This window comes from Parambassis ranga, chromosome 2 (assembly GCF_900634625.1).
Source record: "Parambassis ranga chromosome 2, fParRan2.1, whole genome shotgun sequence".
Taxonomy (NCBI): domain Eukaryota; kingdom Metazoa; phylum Chordata; class Actinopteri; family Ambassidae; genus Parambassis; species Parambassis ranga.
Genome location: NC_041023.1, coordinates 32,597,621 through 32,616,374, shown reverse-complemented (window position 1 = coordinate 32,616,374; position 18,754 = coordinate 32,597,621). Strand labels below are relative to the sequence as shown.

The following is an 18,754-nucleotide window of genomic DNA, read 5'->3' as shown; positions in this document are numbered from 1 at the left end:
GTGTGAATAAGGTGGCAGAGAGAAAGTGAGTATAATTGAGAAAAAGAGAGGGACGGTAAATTGTGCTGATGGGACAGTGGTAGTTTGGTAAACTACAACAAAATGGCTTCATTTATTACACACACACAAAAACAGCACTACAAAGCTTTCACTCTGCCATAAATGCATTGACTGTGTATTTATTCTCACAGGGAAATCTGACTAAGCACTCAGGCTATTAGTCTCCTAACTACTTAATACCACAGTGAAGTAGCATACACTTAGAGGTTACACCACAGCTGCTGAGGGTTTGCTTTGGGGCACTTCAACATTAGCTGAAGCTGCCTTGTGACAAGATTTTTGTTCTTCAATGACACATAGTTTACAATAATACTGCTTCCTAAAGGATATTGCTATATATTATTCTAATAATTGAGCATTCTTATTTCAGAAAGCATGGAAACAAAACTGAAGCATTCGATATTTTGTATATGAAACCTATAATGTAAGCTATTGACCACCAGTTGTCCTTTATAATCAATACTACAGAGCACATTATAGTAAGCAAAGACGTTATCTGGCTGTGCTTATAATTGAGGCTTATATTACAGTAGAGCAGAAACACACAGTTACATTTTTTTCTGTCTTTTTAGTGCTCCAAATCTTTCATTTGCTGGATGTAGACCAATAATCAAACAAAAAAAATTCAGACTAAGGGTACATCATACAGAAAAAACTCACAGATGCTCTTCTTTCTAATCTCAAACATGCATAAACTGCAACATTTGAAAGAACAATGCCACATCTCACTCTACAGGATGTTATTAAGGTTATTATGCTAGAGGGAGCAATGAGGGCGCAGCATACCACCGCATATGATGGACAGATTCTATGGTGTTATGTTAGCGATGCTTAGACATGTTGTCAATTTGTTCAGCAGGAACTGGAAGTGAGATAGAAACTAGGTATTTTTCCTGTCTCTCAGCAGCAGTATGCAACATAGCATTGGTTTCAGTGGCTGTCTCCTTCCATGTCTGTTGTCGATGTACTTGTGATCATTTAAACTAAATGTTTGACATTATCTGGACAACCCTGACCAGTCTGCAAAATGTTGAAGTGAGGCCTCCTGATTGTCGTAAAGAGTGACAACAGGCAGGAGCGTGCCGAGCGTGCAAGCTTACAGTTGTGTTGCTAGAATTGGATAATCACTATGACAAATCCATCGGCCTAATGATGACAAGATTAGCCCACCACATGGCTATTATTTAATTTGAACAACACATAATTGTTGATGCACAGGATGAAAAAACACAAATTAACTTGATTTTTTTTCCTGCTTTCTTCAGCTGACAAACAGCAAAAGGAGGTCTGGAGTTCACGTCTGCAGAAGTGGCTGTACGAGCGCTTCGGCGTTTACATCGAGGACTTCCGTTTCCAGCCAGAGGAAAGCACTGTGGAGGCAGAGGAACCGCTAAGTGCTAAAAGGTGCAGAAGATGTGCTGTTTTACAGAATATGAAGTGTCTGTCCTCAGGTATTGATTTTGTGGTTGTGAATCAGACTTTCAGTGCAGCAGGGGGAATATAAAGGTGTGCAGACAAACAGCAAGATTCTGTCACAGTGCTCAACACAACACATATTTTTTTATATTAGAGATTAGAATCTTACTGTAGACCTTGAGCAAACAGTGGAAATCATAATCGTGCACCTTGAACAAGTGCTGTTGCTTGACTCACTGTCTCTTTGTTGGCTAGAAGATGTCTTTATTTTTTAATTCGCACCGAGAGAGGAGAGAAGAACATTTATATGTCTCTGCTCCTCCTTTCTCTCTACCTGTATAAAGGAAAATGAGTCATGGCAGACTGGTGAAGGATAAAGTGTCAGCACCTGCTCTCACACAAAAAGCAGCATTTGTTTTGTGTGTGTGCTTATACGTGAGCATCTACGTGTTTTCTGACCTTCACTTTTATTGTGCACTTTCCATCCAGGTTGACAGAAAACATGAGGCGACTCAGTGAGTACTTTACAACATAAGCACAGCCTGAATTAGACATTGTTTATTTGTAAAGCAACTATGCAAACAAGTAGTTATTGGATATTAATCATCTGTGCTGTCCAGTACTTGTATTAAACATAAACAACACGTCTTTTTGTTGTTTCAGAGCGAGGAGCCAGACCTGTCACCAACTTTTTAAGGAACCTCTCCGCCTTATCTAATTGGCACTCCGTCTACACCTCAGCTATTGCCTTCATAGTGAGTGCACTACAGTACTATGTCTTTATTGTTATTTATAAAATCCTAACCTTATTAAGTTTTGATAGAAAAAAATGCATGCAATATAACCAGTTTGTGTGATCCCATTATTTTTCATTATTAGTATTTATGTAAGATGAGATTATTTCATCAATAATTTATTTTATTTTGAAAAGAAAAGGGAAGAAAGAAACTACTATTCATTAATAATGGTGTTATTTAACGTGGCTTAAGCACAAATGAGGTCGCACGCCACCTGTTAGGTTGTTGCTATGGCAAATGTGAGAGAAGAAGAAGAGATGTTAAAGTGTCATGGCTGCTATCAACAAGCTTCCCAACGTCTCTCTTATGACCCACACCCGACATAGTTTTAGTTAAGTGATGACAGGTTAGTTAGAGAAACCGTGTCATTACGCTTATATAGGCCAGGTGCTTGACCTGGAAATTAAATAAATTGCATCACAGTGACTCAGCCAAAGACTACAGAGGTCTAATCAAATCTTCATTAATGCCCTGATTCTGTGGTTATACTAAATCATTCTAACTCATTGATTTGCTGTAATGCCAAGACCACCCTTAGTATATAGAGTTGACACTGATTTAGTGATGTCAGGTAACTCTGTTAGCCTCTTCCACTGCCAATACATCACTTGAAATGAAACGCTTCCTGTCAGAGTTTAGAATGAAAGTCACACAGTTGGCTTAACCAGATGCCTGTCAAATGAAACAAGTGAATATAAAGTAACACTTAGTGTAGAAGCCTGTGTAAACCTTTTGCAACCATGCAAAAATGAGTTTCCTGACACCAGTGATAAGCTGCGGTTTTGATGAAATAAGAGTCATTCCTTTAACAGACTAAATACAAATTTGTCAGCGTTATTTACTAAAAGAATCACAGACTTCAATGCATATTGATCAATAATCCTAAAATTATGTTTTATTTGTGTGGTAAAGAAGGAGCTGAGCCAAAAGGCGAAGCTCTCGATTTACCAGTCAATCTACTTTCCTACCCTCACCTATGGTCATGAGCTCTGGGTAATGACCGAAAGAATGAGAACACGTATACAAGCGGCCGAAATGAGTTTCCTTCGACGGGTGGCTGGGCGCTCCCTTAGAGATAGGGTGAGAACTTCGGTCACCCGAGAGGAGCTCAGAGTAGAACCGCTGCTCCTCCACATCGAGAGGAGTCAGCTGAGATGGCTCGGGCATCTGTTTCGGATGCCTCCTAGACGCCTCCCTTGGGAAGTGTTCCAGGCATCTCCCACTGGGAGGAGACCCCAGGGAAGACCAAGGACGCGGTGGAGAGACTATGTCTCTCGGCTGGCCTGGGAACGCCTCGGGATTCTCCCAGAGGAGCTGTTAGAAGTGTCTGGTGAAAGGGAAGTCTGGGTGTCCCTGCTTAGACTGCTGCCCCTGTGACCCGGCCCCAGATAAGCGGTAGAAAATGGATGGATGGATGTTGTTATATTGTGTTTCCTTTTTGCCCCCAGATTTACATGAATGCTGCTTGGCATGGCTGGGCCATTCCCATGTTCCTCTTCCTGGCTATCCTGCGCTTGTCCTTAAATTACCTCATTGCCAGGTAAAAAAACAAAACAAAAACATGCATCATTTATTTAGCAGACAATCCTACATCGGTGTTAGAAAAACATTCAACTTTTATCTCACTGAGTCAATTATTATGCATGAAGTAAACCATGTTGAATGAAACTACAGAGGCAAGTGGTGAACAGATGTACACAGGACAAAATGTTTCACTCATGCTCGTAGTGTATATTGATGCTACAGAGGTTTTTAACATTACATTACATTTTAACAGTGTTTCACTTACAGCTCCAGACCAGCACAATCCCTATAAGGTTGGGTGTTTGGGAGAACATTATGAAATGAGGGCACATTAGTAATTGTCAGACACTTGTCTGGTCTCAGACTATCAAAGTAGGACACTTGGTCACCTCAAAAGTGATGCAGAGGTTGGAGAGTTGTTCATGTTGTTTTTTTCCATCTTTTTACTAATGTCCAGAGGTTGGAGGATCCAGTGGAGCATTGTGCCTGAGGTTTCTGAACCCATGGTAAGATAACTTCCCATGTCCTGTTTCACTGCTTCCTGTTTGTGTGTGTCAGAAGGAAACATATCCAGGATTTGAAGTCATTATTTTGTCTCTTTGTTTCGTACAGGAGCCTCCAAAGGAAGACTTGACTGTATCTGAGAAGTTCCAGCTTGTACTAGATGTTGCACAAAAAGCACAGGTATTAAACAGGTTTATATCACTCCACCAGTCATTATACAAATGTAAGGAAAGGTTCATGTTGTACCTCTGCTGTCTTGTACAGAATCTTTTTGGGAAGATGGCAGATGTGTTAGAGAAGATAAAGAAGTAGGTATTTTATTGTTTGCTACCGTCACATATGCCATTCACACATATACAACATATTAAACACTATCTTATCCTTCCATCTGTGTGTGTGTGTGTTTGCCAGCCTGTTCATGTGGGTGCAGCCAGAGAGCACCCGCAAACTTTACATCTGCCTGTGGGTAGCTTTCATCACCTCCTGCGTGCTGCCATACAAACTGATGGGCTTCTTAATCGGTAAGAGACGTACACAAAGATTCTTTATCTGTCGGGCATTCTCTACATTCTGTGCTTTTAGCCTTGAATGAGTGAAAATACTTTTAATAAATCTAGTGTACACAAACAACTGTATTCATGGAGAACGTGTATAACCATCCCTGGGTTTTCCCAGTTTTTTAGAGGGGCTTTCTGTGAGGCATTTATTTAAAAAGGACATAAAGAACAAGATAATGTCACTAGCCAGTCTGCCCTGTGACCTAATTTAACACTAGGTTAGCATGCAGTAAGTTATTGTAACAAGGGAGGCTTTTTAAACAAGTTAATCTGAGATATACTTATGTAATGCCACCTCTGCTACTGTGCTGTCTAGCATTTATACACCGTAGCAGCGTGCTCTCAGTTGGAGGAGCTGTGGTGGAGCTGTTTTTTAATGGGGAGAACCCTGCATTCTCCTCGTGCCCGTGAGGGGCAGCTGCAGGCTGTTGGCATCCTTATCTGTTAATAGTTATCTAATTACAGCTTTTTTTGTCTTCAAACCACCGTGGGCTCACATTTCATTGGAAGGTGTTTAGAGAGTAAATAGAGAGTACTGTTGACACAAAGGCGATGTTTATTCAAATACAGTAGGCACAGTGTGAGTTATGAATATACTTTTATTCTACTCAAAGTTTTATCCGCTCTGCATAACAGCCTACAGCTAGCATTACTATACACTGTCCACCATAGGGCCACGCTTCTTTTCTAGAATGGCTTTTTTCACATCTTTGTTGGTTTTCCTCTCTGCAGGCCTGTATGCTGGTATCAAGTTCTTCATCATAGACTTCCTGTTTAAAAGCTGTCCAAAGCTTCGGGATAAGTACGACACACCCTACATCGTCTGGAACAGCCTTCCTACCGACCCTCAGCTCAAAGAGAGGACAAATGCCACTGTGTCGCGGCGGGTAAGGGAGCAGAAACACACATCTTTACCGCTTCTTCTTGCAGGTTCTTGTGTTGCATAACTAATTCCTAAATGGCACATTAACAGATGATTCAAATAACTTAAACTGGAACCTGTCAGAATATTTCAGTTGTTAACCTTTAAATCAGTATCGCCTTTGTGGACAAAGACCAATTTCTGCATCTAAAAAGATCCTTTAACAGGAAAGCTGGTGTTTTAAATGGCCCAATTTGCCCATATGCTGGCTCTAAATTATTAAATGGAACCAAATGTTTGAAAGCCCACAATGGCAATGCCATAAGTGTCACAACATAGAAAAGTTACACTCTCTGTACTCTAGTTCTGTAATGTGAGAATTTAGAGTAAGACTTCTCATTTTGAAAGAGATGCTGATCTCTCTCTGCAGGAAGGAAGAACCCTTGTAGTTGCTGGATATAGTGTTTCTGTGTAGTATTGGACCATTTCCAAACATTTTTGTGTCTTCTAAATTGATGTGATCATTTAATAGCGACACAAAAACATTATGTATTTATAGCCATTTAGTGCATTGTAGAAATTAAGACCTTCAATAAATCTCAGGTTTGTATCCTGTCATGCTGTGGGAGTACTCAGAGAACCATGCATCAGCTGATAGACAGGCTCAGTCTTTCATGTTGTCAACCCACTAATGTGTCAGTCCACCTTCCACTGACCCCATGTGATGGAGCACAGAAAAAAAAGGATCAATAAAGTAAAATATCATCCCTCCCTGTCAATAATACATTACAGCTCAGCCACAGTCGTATGTTCCTGCTGTGTGTGTGTGTGTACCTGTCCTGTCTTTGCTGTGGCCTCAGTCACAGGTGTGCTCTGTCGTTTCTCTCTCTCAGCTCTCTGGCATTGAGAAGGTAGGGGCTCTGGTGTGTGTCTCCCCTTTGGCTCCTCTACCGTGCCTGGGTGTGCCGCCAGCTCACTTAAAAGTGTGTGTGTGTGGGTGCAATGTGTGACACTCCTTGGGTTTGGCCATCAGTGATTGTGAACAGAATGGATCAAAATGTCCTGATTTAAAAAAAATAAATATATATTTATAATTTTATAGTGGATTTTAAAATCATTACTTTATTCTTATCTAACATCCAAGTGAATTGTGTAGACATTTTTGATCCATTGACTTAGATGCTCTGTGAGATGTAGTAATATTTCAAGTAGATAAGATGCATAGAGTAATTATATTTAGTTCATGATATCCTTCCCATTTCCCTTTAAACATAGTAATTAGTGACTTTGCTTAGTTGCCTGTTGATTGGATTTATTGTTTTATTTTTAAGTTCAAGTATAAAAATGTAAATAATTCAAGTAAAGGAAAAAATCCCTATTTTTCACCTACTAACAATTATTTTTGGTCTGTTATGAATGCTGAGTGAATGATGGCCTCACTCTGCTTTGCACGTCACACCTAAGCCTGCTGCAAAGAAGTGCACATGCAGAGATGCAGCATTGAAAATTGAAGAGCTGTTTTAAGTTTGGCCACGTGACTGTGCCGTTCTGGGAAGCTGCACACAAATGTACACATTTACAGATGTTAAATATTTCTCCCTCTCTCCATCCTCTGTAATCATCATACCCTCTTCCATGCTGTCCTCCCTTTCTGTCTCCTTCATTGCCTTTTTTCCCACTTCTGTTCGTCCTCCTGTCTTTGTTTCCCTCCCTGTCCCCTCCTGTTTTCCTCCTCCGTCTCTCCACAGGTTCAGCCCGTGGTTTCTCGGGGCAGCCTTGCCACCATTCCATGTGGGGTGAGCAGAGAGGAGGAGACGGGTCGCTCTCACAGTACCAAGAAGGGAGCTTTTCATGAAATCTTCAACCTGCCGGAGTCAGAGCGCCCTCTGGCAGGTAAGGGGGCTTACTACATGTACAGGATGAAGTCTTCTTTTCTACCCATACATTAGTTTTACACTGGTTTCTTTGCTGTGTGTTTTCAGTGTGTGAGAACGGCTGGAGGTGTTGCCTCATAAACAGAGACAGGAAAATGCCCACAGACTACATCAGGAATGGAGTGCTTTATGTCACAGAGAAGTAAGTGGAACATCAGTCTCTGGAGATCCTATTTTATCATCAAATCTTCAGGAAAGAACAAGAAGTTACTCTTAAATGTGGAGCAGAGAAAACGAGCAGGGAGTTCTTTTAGTCCAGTGAGTTTTAGGTTACAGAGCTTTTCCCCTCTCTGTTCCACCTTGTATCTGTGTCAGTCAGTCAGCAGAGCATCAAGCAGGACAGCCCTCCTCCTGAGAGTATGTCTGATCTGAAAATCTCTTTACCTCATTGGGTGTTTGACCAGATAAGCTGTCCATTCAGCCTGTTTGGTACACTTGTGTTTTTTTTCACAGAACCTTTCACTCATCTCTCTATCTTTCTGTCAGTTACCTGTGCTTTGAAAGCTCCAGCTCCAGATCCAGCTCCTCCAAGAAGAATAAAGTTATCAAACTGGTTGACATCACAGACATACAAAAGGTAATCCCTCATTAAGCCAGTAGACTTCTTAAATAAACAGTTAAACATGCAGTTAAAGACATAATGACTTGTAAATTTTATGTTGTAAATAGATAGTTCTGAGCCTTTTTGAGACCTGTATATAATAATATGTGTTTTTCTTCCACAGTACAAAGTATTGTCAGTCTTACCAGGAAGTGGGATGGGCATCTCTATAGCCACTCCTTCCACTCAAAAGGTAAAGTTCAAGTATTTAAAACCAGAGAATAGCTTTCACACCTTTACAACAGTCAGACACAACCTTTAAACCAATCACAGGGAAAGACATTGACTATCTCAGTACAACAGCACCTCCCCAGGGGTAGAAGAAGATATTGGACAGTTCAGTTTGTTTATTATTTGTTGCCAACCATGTTCATGGCATTAGGCAGGTGGCTGAATGTTGTAGTAAAAGCTACAGGAAGTTCAAAACCTTCCAACTGTTGAAGCGGTGTGCCTTTTCCTTTAAAATCTCTGTGTGTCTGCATTGCCCTGCTTTTGTCTTGAACATTGTTACAAATACATAAATAAATAAATGTATAAAATATTAAATGCTTCATAATCTTTATAATCATCATGATCATCTGTGTCTCTTTCAGCCATTGGTTTTTGGAGCCATGATCCACAGAGATGAGGCTTTTGAGGCCATCTTCACCCAGTACATGAAGATCATGACCACTAGCAAACCACCGGCCAGCGCAGAGCTCTAGACGGCCGGCATGCCTGCAAACACCCGTCCACACTGAACCTGACGTCTGTGGCTGGGAGCCTTGTGAGTTTCAACGTGACTCGAAGATCATTTCAAACACCAACACACTCCTCTGCTGTGCGAGTCGCCTCCTCCTCTTGTGATGAGTGCGGTCTGCCTGATCGATGGTCACCGCCTCACTTTGATTGGTGGATTTCCTGTTAAGGCCACATTGGAGAGGAACTGTGGGTGTAGTTAGTCACATGACACACTTACGGTGGGTTGTGAAAGACGGAAAGCGGTCAGAGGTGGTTTTTATCAATCAGCAGAAGGCGGGGAAAGGGGGCTGGTCCTCCTCTTCCAGCTGACTGAGCAGCTGACAAGCTGACTGGTTTCCTGATCTACTTGTTTCTGTGTTTGCATATGTGAGTGTGTGTGTGTCAAGGTCTTAAGTTGCGTGAAGTAGTCCTGTTTTCTCCTCAGTCAGTGGAGCGACGTGTTGATTGGAAGTACTCAACCTGGATATGAAAATGAATATCATAAAAGAACTAGCAGGTACTTTAGTGTTTCTTTAACTGCCAGAGATGGGTAGGAACAAATATATAAAGCTTAGCTTCACAAATCACAGCAAAAAAAACCCTTAATGTTGAAATACACCATACTTACACCATAAACTGGCTGACTGGGTGCCTCTTGGAATAGCCCAACAACAATCCTGTAGGAGTGAGTGTCTGTTGTTTTTTTAAATGTATTATTAGCTGTGAGAAATGTCAGATTTGACTGACACAGAGCCTTTCTGTTAGTTTACATTGCTGCTGTTTTTTTTTCCAAACACATTTCAGCAGCAACGGTACATTTTTAGTCACTGTCAAGCTAACAAACAGAAAAGGAACCCTGCATTCAGCCTCCGCTTCGGTGTTTGTACATGTATAAAACCTGCAGTAATGTTTTTTTTTCTTTTCCAAAATGCCTTCTTTTCTGTGTGTCTTCATTTGTTTTTGGATGAGTGACTGAAGGTCCTGGAGCTGTATCCAAGACAAGAGCACAACACTGGCAGCCATTATGAAATGTGGCACAGTGAATGAACGTAGCCTCCCATGTCTGCACTTCCCTTTTCAAGGCACAAACTGTACATAGAGAGATTTTCTTTACTGGTATTCTCCCCGCACTTTAGAACAACCATCAACTGGAATTATTGACACTTGTTGTGGTGAATATACTTAAAATGCTCATTACTCCAGCTCATCAGTGTTAGTAGTAGTTTCTAAGCTACCACTCAAGGTATTTCGGTTTTGTCTGACTGCTCGAGTCAGCATTGGTTCTGGGTTAAAACAGTGAGGCTGACAAGCTCAAAACAATCGTAAAAGAAGAAGATACTTTGACTTGAAAGTGAAACCAGTGGCAGAGGTCTTACTCACAGCTCAGCGTTTAACACTTAAAGCTACAGTGTGGAACTTATGTGTCAATGTACAGACGTTAGATAAGTAAATATAATAGCTTCATAGCCCACAACAAATCTGTGTTAACTCAAACTCCCAAGATACACCACAAGAAGTGGGCTGGTGTGTAATCATGGTGGATGGACAGAACATGTTTGCAAGCTAGGTTAGCATAGCAATAATCCAATATATTCTTTATCAGAGACAAGTTCATCTGTTAGCATGTGACAAACAAATGTGTCAACAGTCTTTGTGTGATAACTCCTTACTGCCACAAGGGGGAAACAGACATCCCACACTGTAGCTTTAACTTTCTCAGTGTTTCACACAAATGTCACCAGAGCAGAAACATCCACACAACGTCTGCTGGGGTGATATTGATAAATCTGGTCAGGATGTTTGAGGTTAGATAAGCAGTGATATAGATTCAGGATTTGTCCGAAAGTCAGGATTATGTTCTATAAAGACTTATTTGTTTTCTGTAACATCACACTGAGTGCTCCTTATGTTCCACGTCCTCCTTCTAAGGTGCAGATATTTCACCTTATCACTTCATTTTAACATGCAAGAGTGAAGCCGGTATTTGCTCTTGCAAGATAGCTCCATATGTAGAAATATAATGCCAAACTACATCAGACACTTTATTGTGTTTTTTGTGAGACGAGTGGAGATACAGGTGAGGAGGTTGTGGTTTCAGCAGAGTGTAGAGTAGCTTTTCCACACTCACTCCAGCAGCACAAGCTTCAATTTTCCTGTAAATCTTTCAACACAGCACTGTTAAAAGGGAAACCTTGACATTTAAGTATTGACTTCTATTCTGGTCATTTGCACTCGTTTGTACTGGTTTCACCGATCTGCATAAAAAATGATTCTTTTTTTCCACACTGCCCCTCAAAACCGCCCTCACTCAAAATGTCAAGGCTTCTCTACACCATGTCATCATTATGAAATAATTAGACTTACCTAGACTGGATATGAAGTTGCCAGAATGGCAGCGGACCAGTTGAAAGAATCACATTATAATTTAAACTGATTAAGGATGGATGTTTTGGCCTATCGTTAATAGGCTGCCTTTCCAGACATGATCCATGAACAGGGACGTCTGAAATGAGTAGTCAGTGCTGTCTCACTGTGTGATCGGATGACTCGATGTTGTCATTGTCTTAAAGCTTTTACCTGAAGCCTTTTGTAATCTGTTAAACTCTGAGCAGCAGCTCGCTGCCGCACTCAGATAAAGCACAGAATGTATCACGTTCTAAATGTCTAAAATTTGTTTTTCTTTTGCCAAAACCTTTAATTTTCTGTCTGCCATATTCTGCCTACGCTCATGTTTACAGAAGGTTGTACAAAAATGTTCTTTTTATTTTACTTTTTTTTTTTTTACCCAGTTTGAATTCCTTTGATTGTGGAGTTATGAAGACTGGAATGCTCTTTGATGAATTAATGTCTTATTGGCTGTACACATGACCACCTCTGCTCACCAACAGGAAACCATAGTGACAATAAACAGCAGTATTTTATTCACGCAGCATGTAAACATGTCATATCCAACGTCACAGTACTTGGTTATTGTGTAGTGGAAGTTGCTGTAAACGCCAGGATTCACATGGAGCAGAGATGGTCGCAGTGGGCTGAAAGTGGCAACATCTGCGTTTTTGACGTTTAGTTGTGACAGTTGTGACAAACAAAACCTCTCTGCTTCTCTGACAGACTTAGATGAGAAAATTGATGTCACTACTTTAATTATATGGTTAATTTTATTACCTTTGCACACAGCCTGACTTGATAGTCTTTCGGTAAGCTAAGCTAACTGGCTTTTCAAGCTATGTTGAGTACAAACATAAAAAGTGCTTCTAAAACCTCCCAAAATCAGGCTCGTATGTGGTTGACTATATTTGTGTCCGGACTATTGAAACTGTTCCCTTCCTACAATTTGAAGTACTTGTGTGGCTGTTTCTGTGAGCACTTCTGTGCATTGTAGGCTTAGGATTAGCCAACAGTGGCTCTAACCTGTGCCAGTTTATCTCAGTTGCTTTTACACACACACACAAATGTTGCTTACTTTGCACATTGGATGGACCTGTGTTAGCAGACAGTAGCTAACTAGTTAGCTAACTGAGCCAGAGCACCGGCATCATGATTGAGGCTCATTATAGAAACACAGCTGGCAGCGTGACACCACCTCCATGCAGAGTCTGACCTCACATCAGTCCAGCACTGTGTTCTGTATTCATCAAATGTAACAACTACAAACATAATAATTGAAATGTACAGTGATGAAAACAAACCACTGAGTTTTTAAACGGACATCTCTATTGTAAAGGATAATGTGATGTACATTTTTTTAATTTAAGTAAATGAATTTAAGGTATCGCCATGCCTCTGTTTTTTTTTTTTTTTTTTTGCAGTTCTGAGCTGCGGTTCCTCTCTCTGTCGCCACATGGGGTCACTGAGACTTAAAGAGGAGACAGCTGGGAGCATGCGCTCATTCTGCCTTCTCTATTAGGGGCCACATAGGGAGGTCAGAGGTCAGGATTAACTGTCAGGCCTTCTCACTTGTTGACTTTGATGTTGACGGGGTCCTCAGCATATAGGAGGACCCCGTCGAGTACGGTTGGTGCTGCGTGGTGGTTGCAACGTCACAGCACGGATCAGTTCAGTCAGCTCAGCAGCCTATGCTGGCTTCTCCTGGCCCGGTCACTCCCTGCAGTTACTCCAACAACCTCCCTCTCCAAGGCTAGCTCCAGCGCCTCCTGCAGGGTATGGGGATGTGAGAGTTGAGTCTGTATTCGCAGCTCCGTAGGTGTTATGGCACGGATGAACTGGTCTCTGGCCAGCTCACTCTGCACTTCGCTTAGCATGTGGGCGTATGCTCTCCTAGTCAGGGTTTCAATGTCATTAGCCAGTACGCGGACTGGTTCACGAGTCAGTTTCTGCCAGCTCTGAATGCAGGACACCTGGCTGGTTACATTGTCCAAAATGTAACCAGCCATTTACTCTGATATAGTTGAGTGAGGTCCTTAGAGTCATCCTGATGTGCAGCAGTTCTTCCACAGTCTGGATGTCCAAAAAGCACTGAGTCTCAGCTGCTCTAGACACTCGCACTCCTTAACCAGCAGCAGCAACTCCTCGTCCAGTGACTCATTGCAGTTGTACAGATGAAGGTTCAGACGCTACAGGCAGATAACATGATAACTCTCTAAATAGTTTTGCATCATCAATTGGAAGCTAAAAACGGCAGGTCATTTGTGCCCGAATCTTACTTTTGCTTGCAATGATAGCCGTCATCACCTCTGACAAGTCCATGGGTGCATCAGCAGAGGCCGAAGCTTTAGCGGCCTGGTCGTTACTGGGTTTGTTTTTAGACATGGCGTCTCCTCAATTGTTGGCAAAGCAGTACAAAAATTGCAGGAAGGGTGTCGTTTACTAAGGTGAAGGCCGGTTCTGGGAAGTGTTGACCCAAGACGAAAACATTATATTATTATGTACAAAAAGTTCGCCCTTGTAGGGAGAGCAGGGAACACGTCTTCACATGTTGCCACTCACTAGTGCCCCCCCCCCCACCCTGTATTTGGCTTTTTAATGTAAGCTACAATCACCCCTGCATGTGTCTACATGTGTCAGTGACCGCAGAAGCTGGTGAAGAATTTTAGCTCATGTGGGAGATGCGGGTGGGAATTCAGTATTTGCTCCAGCTGCTCTTCACGATCTCTGGTGTTGGTGTCTGAAGTGTAGATTCTCACCTGCAAGGCAAATAAAACTGGGCATCATATGTATGTATATCCCTATTTGTGCAGAGTCAGGCAGTATCAGCGTTTTTATTTACTCTGATATAGTTGAGTGAGGTCCTTAGAGTCATCCTGATATGCAGCAGTTCTTCCACAGTCTGGATGTCCAAAAAAGCACTGAGTCTCAGCTGCTCTAGACACTCGCACTTCTTAACCAGCAGCAGCAACTCCTCATCCAGTGACTCATGGCGGTTGTACAGATGAAGGTTCAGACGCTACAGGCAGATAACATAATAACTCTCTAAATATTTTTGCATCGTTGACTGCTAAAATTTTAGCTTTTTGATGTCTCATCATATCTCCTCCATTTTGCATTATAGCAGAGTTTGCTCAGCCTTCTCACCTGCAGGGTGTACCTGTACTGAGGCAGCAAGTCACGGAGTAGAGGTTTGGCGCTCCAGTCATCTTCAACGAAGCAGTAAGCTGATGTTACATATTCTGCCATGGGAATACCAGGCTGCAGCATCCTAATGAGCTCATCTGTGTTGGTGACATGGTTCACTCTGAACTTGACTCTCAGATCAGGACAGGTTGATGCCAAAGATGCCCATAAGTCTCCACACACCACCTTGGCAGGAAATATGAGACACAAGTGAAATGGAAACCTGAGATGCGTGTATTCTTCTTGACTTTTTGCTATTTCAGTATTCACTCCCAGCCAGGACACCCAGCCTACCTGTTGATGAGGCTCATTTTCATAGCAGTGCAGTGTCAAGGTCTGCAAGGTGATCCCATTTCTACTAGAGGTCTGGCTCTGTTCTGTGTGGCGTTGCTGGAGGGCTATCAGGAGCTCATCTGACAGGCAGGAGTAACTCAGTGTCAGGTTGGTGAGGCCTCGCAGTTTTCCCAGGATGTGGGCAACAGTGGGGTTACGGTGGACTATCACAGTAGGAGAGAAGAAATTCACCAGGTCCAAAGAGGAAATATAACACTGTGGGTACGAACGCCTGTCAGCATTTAACAAGGCCTGAAGAGTCGGCAATCCCTAAAGGTCACAGACATTTCAAAATAAGAGGCAGCGCCTTGTTGACACATTAGCTGAAACGTTGTCTTGTATTTACCGGTACCTGAGTCATGTTGTTATGCATGCTGTTCAAACTAACAAAAGTGAGCTTTGAGGAACTTCTGTGGAGGAAATCAATAAGGCAGCCAACCAAAGAGTTCCTTTGCTTTGAAGTCCAGGCATGCCGGTCCAGCTCTAATCTGACAAGGGTAAGGGAGTGCAGTGTGGGGTTTACTCTGTGGAGACAATATAGGGTCATAGAATGAGCTGTTAGTTATACTGTGAGTGAGCCTATTTTGGGCCTGATGGGCGTAAAACCTGGATCAAACAGGTTTTCTTCAGGGAGTGCACTCCTCTACCTGATAAGCTCAGAAAACAGCCTAATGATGCTGTGGCTTATTCGGCGAGCCACAATGGACCTCTGTGGAGGACACACAGACACATCCAGCCTGTGCAGGTGTGCTCCCAGATGGCGGATGTAGCCTACAGCATAGTTGAATTTGGGAAAAGGACCGTTGAAGTGAATGCAGTAGGTGCGCCACAGAGAGGCCGAGCGCATGACCTTGTGCCAATGATGACACACCAGAGCTGCACTCACACGGTCAACGTTAGAAAGAAACCTGAACACATGCTGCAAGCACACATGAGGAAGTAACATCCATCCACTCATCGTCTCTGAACCGCTGTCATCGCTCTCCACACTGAGACTCCTCTCCTCCATTCTGTCTTCTGTCATCTGCTACAGAAAAGCCTTTTTGTAGTTTTTCTTGCAGTTTTCTTGTTACAGTGAATGCAAAAAAATTGAGGCCTCAAAAGTAATGCAGAGACAGAGAGAGGATGTGTAGCTAGAAACAGTCCAACAGTTAATGTGACTTTGGCTTTGTAGATCCTCAATAGACTTGTGTAGTTTGTTTATGTGTCTCTATGACAACGCCACACAGTGTCATCAATTGTAGTTTTTTATGTTATATTTATAGTTATATGTTTATTTACCGTGTCTTCTTTAATTATTAAAGAATTTCCTGAGACATTCCTATTATAGATCATTTTAATTGTAAAAAAAAAGAAAGTGAAGTGTATTTCTTTGTGTTCCTCAGGCCCTCAAACAGCAGACACCATCCATCTATTTTTTACTGCTTATCCGGGGCCGGGTCGCGGGGGCAGCAGTCTAAGCAGGGACACCCAGACTTCCCTCTCACCGAACACTTCCTCCAGCTCTTCTGGGGGAATCCCGAGGCGTTCCCAGGCCAGCCGAAAGACATAGTCTCTCCACCGCGTCCTGGGTCCTCCCCGGGGTCTCCTCCCAGTGGGACATGCCCGGAATACCTCCCCAGGGAGGCGTTGAGGAGGCATGTGAAACAGATGCCCAAGCCACCTCAGCTGACTCCTCTTAATGTGGAGCAGCGGCTCTACTCCGAGCTCCTCTCGGGTGACCCTTCGAAGGAAACTCATTTCGGCCACCTGTATTCGCAATCTCATTTTTTCGGTCATAACCCAGAGCTCATGACCATAGGTGAGGGTAGGAACGTGGATTGACCGGCAAATCAAGAGCTTCGCCTTTCGGTTCGGCTCCTTCTTCACCACAACGATACAGCGACTGCATTACTGAGGAGGCCGCACCGATCCGCCTGTCAATCTCCCGCTCCATTTTTTCCTCACTCGTGAACGAGACCCCGAGATACACAAACTCCTCCACTTGGGGCAGGAGCTCTCCTCCCACCCAGAGGGGACAAGCCACCTTTTTCCTGTCGAGAATCATGGCCTCAGACATGGAGGTGCTTATTTGCATCCCAGCTGCTTCACACTTGGCTGCAAACCGTCCCAGTGCACACTGGAGGTTCCGGCTCGATGAAGCCAACGGGACAACATCATCTGCAAAAAGCAGAGATAAACTCCTGTGGTTCCCGAACCAGACCCCCTCCGGGCCCCTGCTGCGCCTAGAAATTCTGTCCATAAAAATTATGAACAGAACCGGTGACAAAGGGCAGCCCTGCCAGGGCTGACAGCCCATAACAAAGGGCCACGGACCCCATACTCCCAGAGCACCTCCCACAAAATGCTGCGAGGGACACGGTCAGGATGAAAACCACATCGCTTCTCCTGAACCTGAGGTGCAACTATAGGCCGAATTCTCCTCTCCAGTACCCTGGCATAGACTTGCCCAGGCAGGCTGAGGAGTGTGATAGTTACAGCACACCCTCTGGTCCCCGTTTTGAAAAAAGGGGGCCCACCACCCCGGTCTGCCAATCCAGCGGCACTACCCCCGATTGCCACGCAACATTGCAGAGGCGTGTCAGCCAAGACAGCCCCACAACATCCAGAGACTTAAGTTACCTAGGGCGAATCTCATCCACCCCCGGTGCCTTGCCGCCTTTTCGACTACCTCGGCAACTTCAGCACAGGTGATAAATGAGTCCATAAATGAGCTGGACGGTTTGCCAGAATCTCTTCGAGGCTGACCGATAGTCCTCCTCCATGGCCTCCCCGAACTCCTTCCAGGCTCCAGCAGCACAAGCTTCAATTTTCCTGTAAATCTTTCAAAACAGCACTGTTAAAAGGGAAACCTTGACATTTAAGTTGACAAGTAAATGTCAAGGCTTCTCTACACCATGTCATCATTATGAAATAATTAGACTTACCTAGACTGGATATGAAGTTGCCAGAATGGCAGGGGACCAGTTGAAAGAATCACATTATAATTTAAACTGATTAAGGATGGATGTTTTATTCCATTTGTATGATTTGGCCTATCATTAATAGGCTGCCTGTCCAGGTCTACTTTCCCTGAACAGGGACGGCTGAAATCAGTAGTCAATGCTGTCTCACTGTGTGATTGGATGACTCGATGTTGTCATTGTCTTAAAGCTTTTACCCAAAGCCTTTTGTAATCTATTAAACTCTGAGCAGCAGCTCACTGCCGCACTCTGATAAAGCACAGAATGTATCACTTTCTAAATGTCTAAAATTTGTTTTTCTTTTGCCAAAACTCTTAATTTTCTGTCTGTCATAGTCTGCCTACGCTCATGTTTACAGAAGGTTGTACAAAAATGTTCTTTTTCTTTTTTTTTTTTAATTCCTTTGATTGTGGAGTTATGAAGACTGGAATGCTCTTTGATGAATTAATGTCTTATTGGCTGTACACATGACCACCTCTGCTCACCAACAGGAAACCATAGTGACAATAAACAGCAGTTTTTTATTCACGCAGCATGTAAACATGTCATATCCAACGTCACAGTACTTGGTTATTGTGTAGTGGAAGTCGCTGTAAACGCCAGGATTCACACGGAGCAGAGATGGTCGCAGTGGACTGAAAGTGGCAACATCTGCGTTTTTGACGTTTAGTTGTGACAGTTGTGACAAACAAAACCTCTCTGCTTCTCTGACAGACTTAGATGAGAAAATTGATGTCACTACTTTAATTATATGGTTAATTTTATTACCTTTGCACACAGCCTGACTTGATAGTCTTTCGGTAAGCTAAGCTAACTGGCTTTTCAAGCTATGTTGAGTACAAACATAAAAAGTGCTTCTAAAACCTCCCAAAATCAGGCTCGTATGTGGTTGACTATATTTGTGTCCGGACT

General features: G+C 42.9%; 2 protein-coding genes across 4 annotated transcripts in view; one reads left to right on the top strand and one right to left on the bottom strand.

Moving 5' to 3' along the window:
- gramd4a (GRAM domain containing 4a) overlaps positions 1-12,748 on the top strand; it is a 36,639-nt gene extending 23,891 nt beyond the window's left edge. The window contains exons 6-20 of one of the 3 annotated variants that reach the window (XM_028429828.1): positions 1,326-1,464; positions 1,966-1,991; positions 2,140-2,231; positions 3,722-3,813; positions 4,255-4,303; positions 4,410-4,481; positions 4,566-4,609; positions 4,713-4,822; positions 5,591-5,745; positions 6,614-6,631; positions 7,469-7,613; positions 7,703-7,796; positions 8,141-8,231; positions 8,380-8,448; positions 8,849-12,748. In XM_028429828.1, the coding sequence (XP_028285629.1) occupies positions 1,326-1,464; positions 1,966-1,991; positions 2,140-2,231; positions 3,722-3,813; positions 4,255-4,303; positions 4,410-4,481; positions 4,566-4,609; positions 4,713-4,822; positions 5,591-5,745; positions 6,614-6,631; positions 7,469-7,613; positions 7,703-7,796; positions 8,141-8,231; positions 8,380-8,448; positions 8,849-8,959 (1,307 nt within the window). In that variant the 3' untranslated portion in view covers positions 8,960-12,748. Of the gene's footprint in view, positions 1-1,325; positions 1,465-1,965; positions 1,992-2,139; positions 2,232-3,721; positions 3,814-4,254; positions 4,304-4,409; positions 4,482-4,565; positions 4,610-4,712; positions 4,823-5,590; positions 5,746-6,613; positions 6,704-7,468; positions 7,614-7,702; positions 7,797-8,140; positions 8,232-8,379; positions 8,449-8,848 lie in introns of all 3 variants that reach the window. The other 2 variants (XM_028429820.1, XM_028429837.1) reach the window with 2 other exon arrangements.
- A 1,248-nt stretch (positions 12,749-13,996) lies between these two features.
- Positions 13,997-15,888, bottom strand: LOC114444510 (F-box only protein 39-like). The gene is made up of 6 exons (XM_028419133.1): positions 15,527-15,888; positions 15,232-15,403; positions 14,841-15,149; positions 14,508-14,732; positions 14,203-14,379; positions 13,997-14,119 (listed from the first exon to the last, which is right to left on the bottom strand). The coding sequence occupies exons 1-6, from the start codon at positions 15,886-15,888 to the stop codon at positions 13,997-13,999; spliced, it is 1,368 nt and encodes a 455-aa protein (XP_028274934.1).
- Between the last annotated feature and the right edge of the window lie 2,866 nt (positions 15,889-18,754).

What these genes read in the sequence shown, in the direction of transcription:
- LOC114444510 (XM_028419133.1), bottom strand. Translation starts at nt 15,888, where the DNA reads ATGGAGGAGAGGAGTCTCAGTGTGGAGAGCGATGACAGCGGTTCAGAG. An exon ending in CTGTTTTCTGAGCTTATCAG is followed by an intron (nt 15,404 to 15,526) that starts GTAGAGGAGTGC and finishes TTGTCTCCACAG; the next exon opens with AGTAAACCCCACACTGCACT. An exon ending in AAAATGAGCCTCATCAACAG is followed by an intron (nt 14,733 to 14,840) that starts GTAGGCTGGGTG and finishes TTTCCTGCCAAG; the next exon opens with GTGGTGTGTGGAGACTTATG.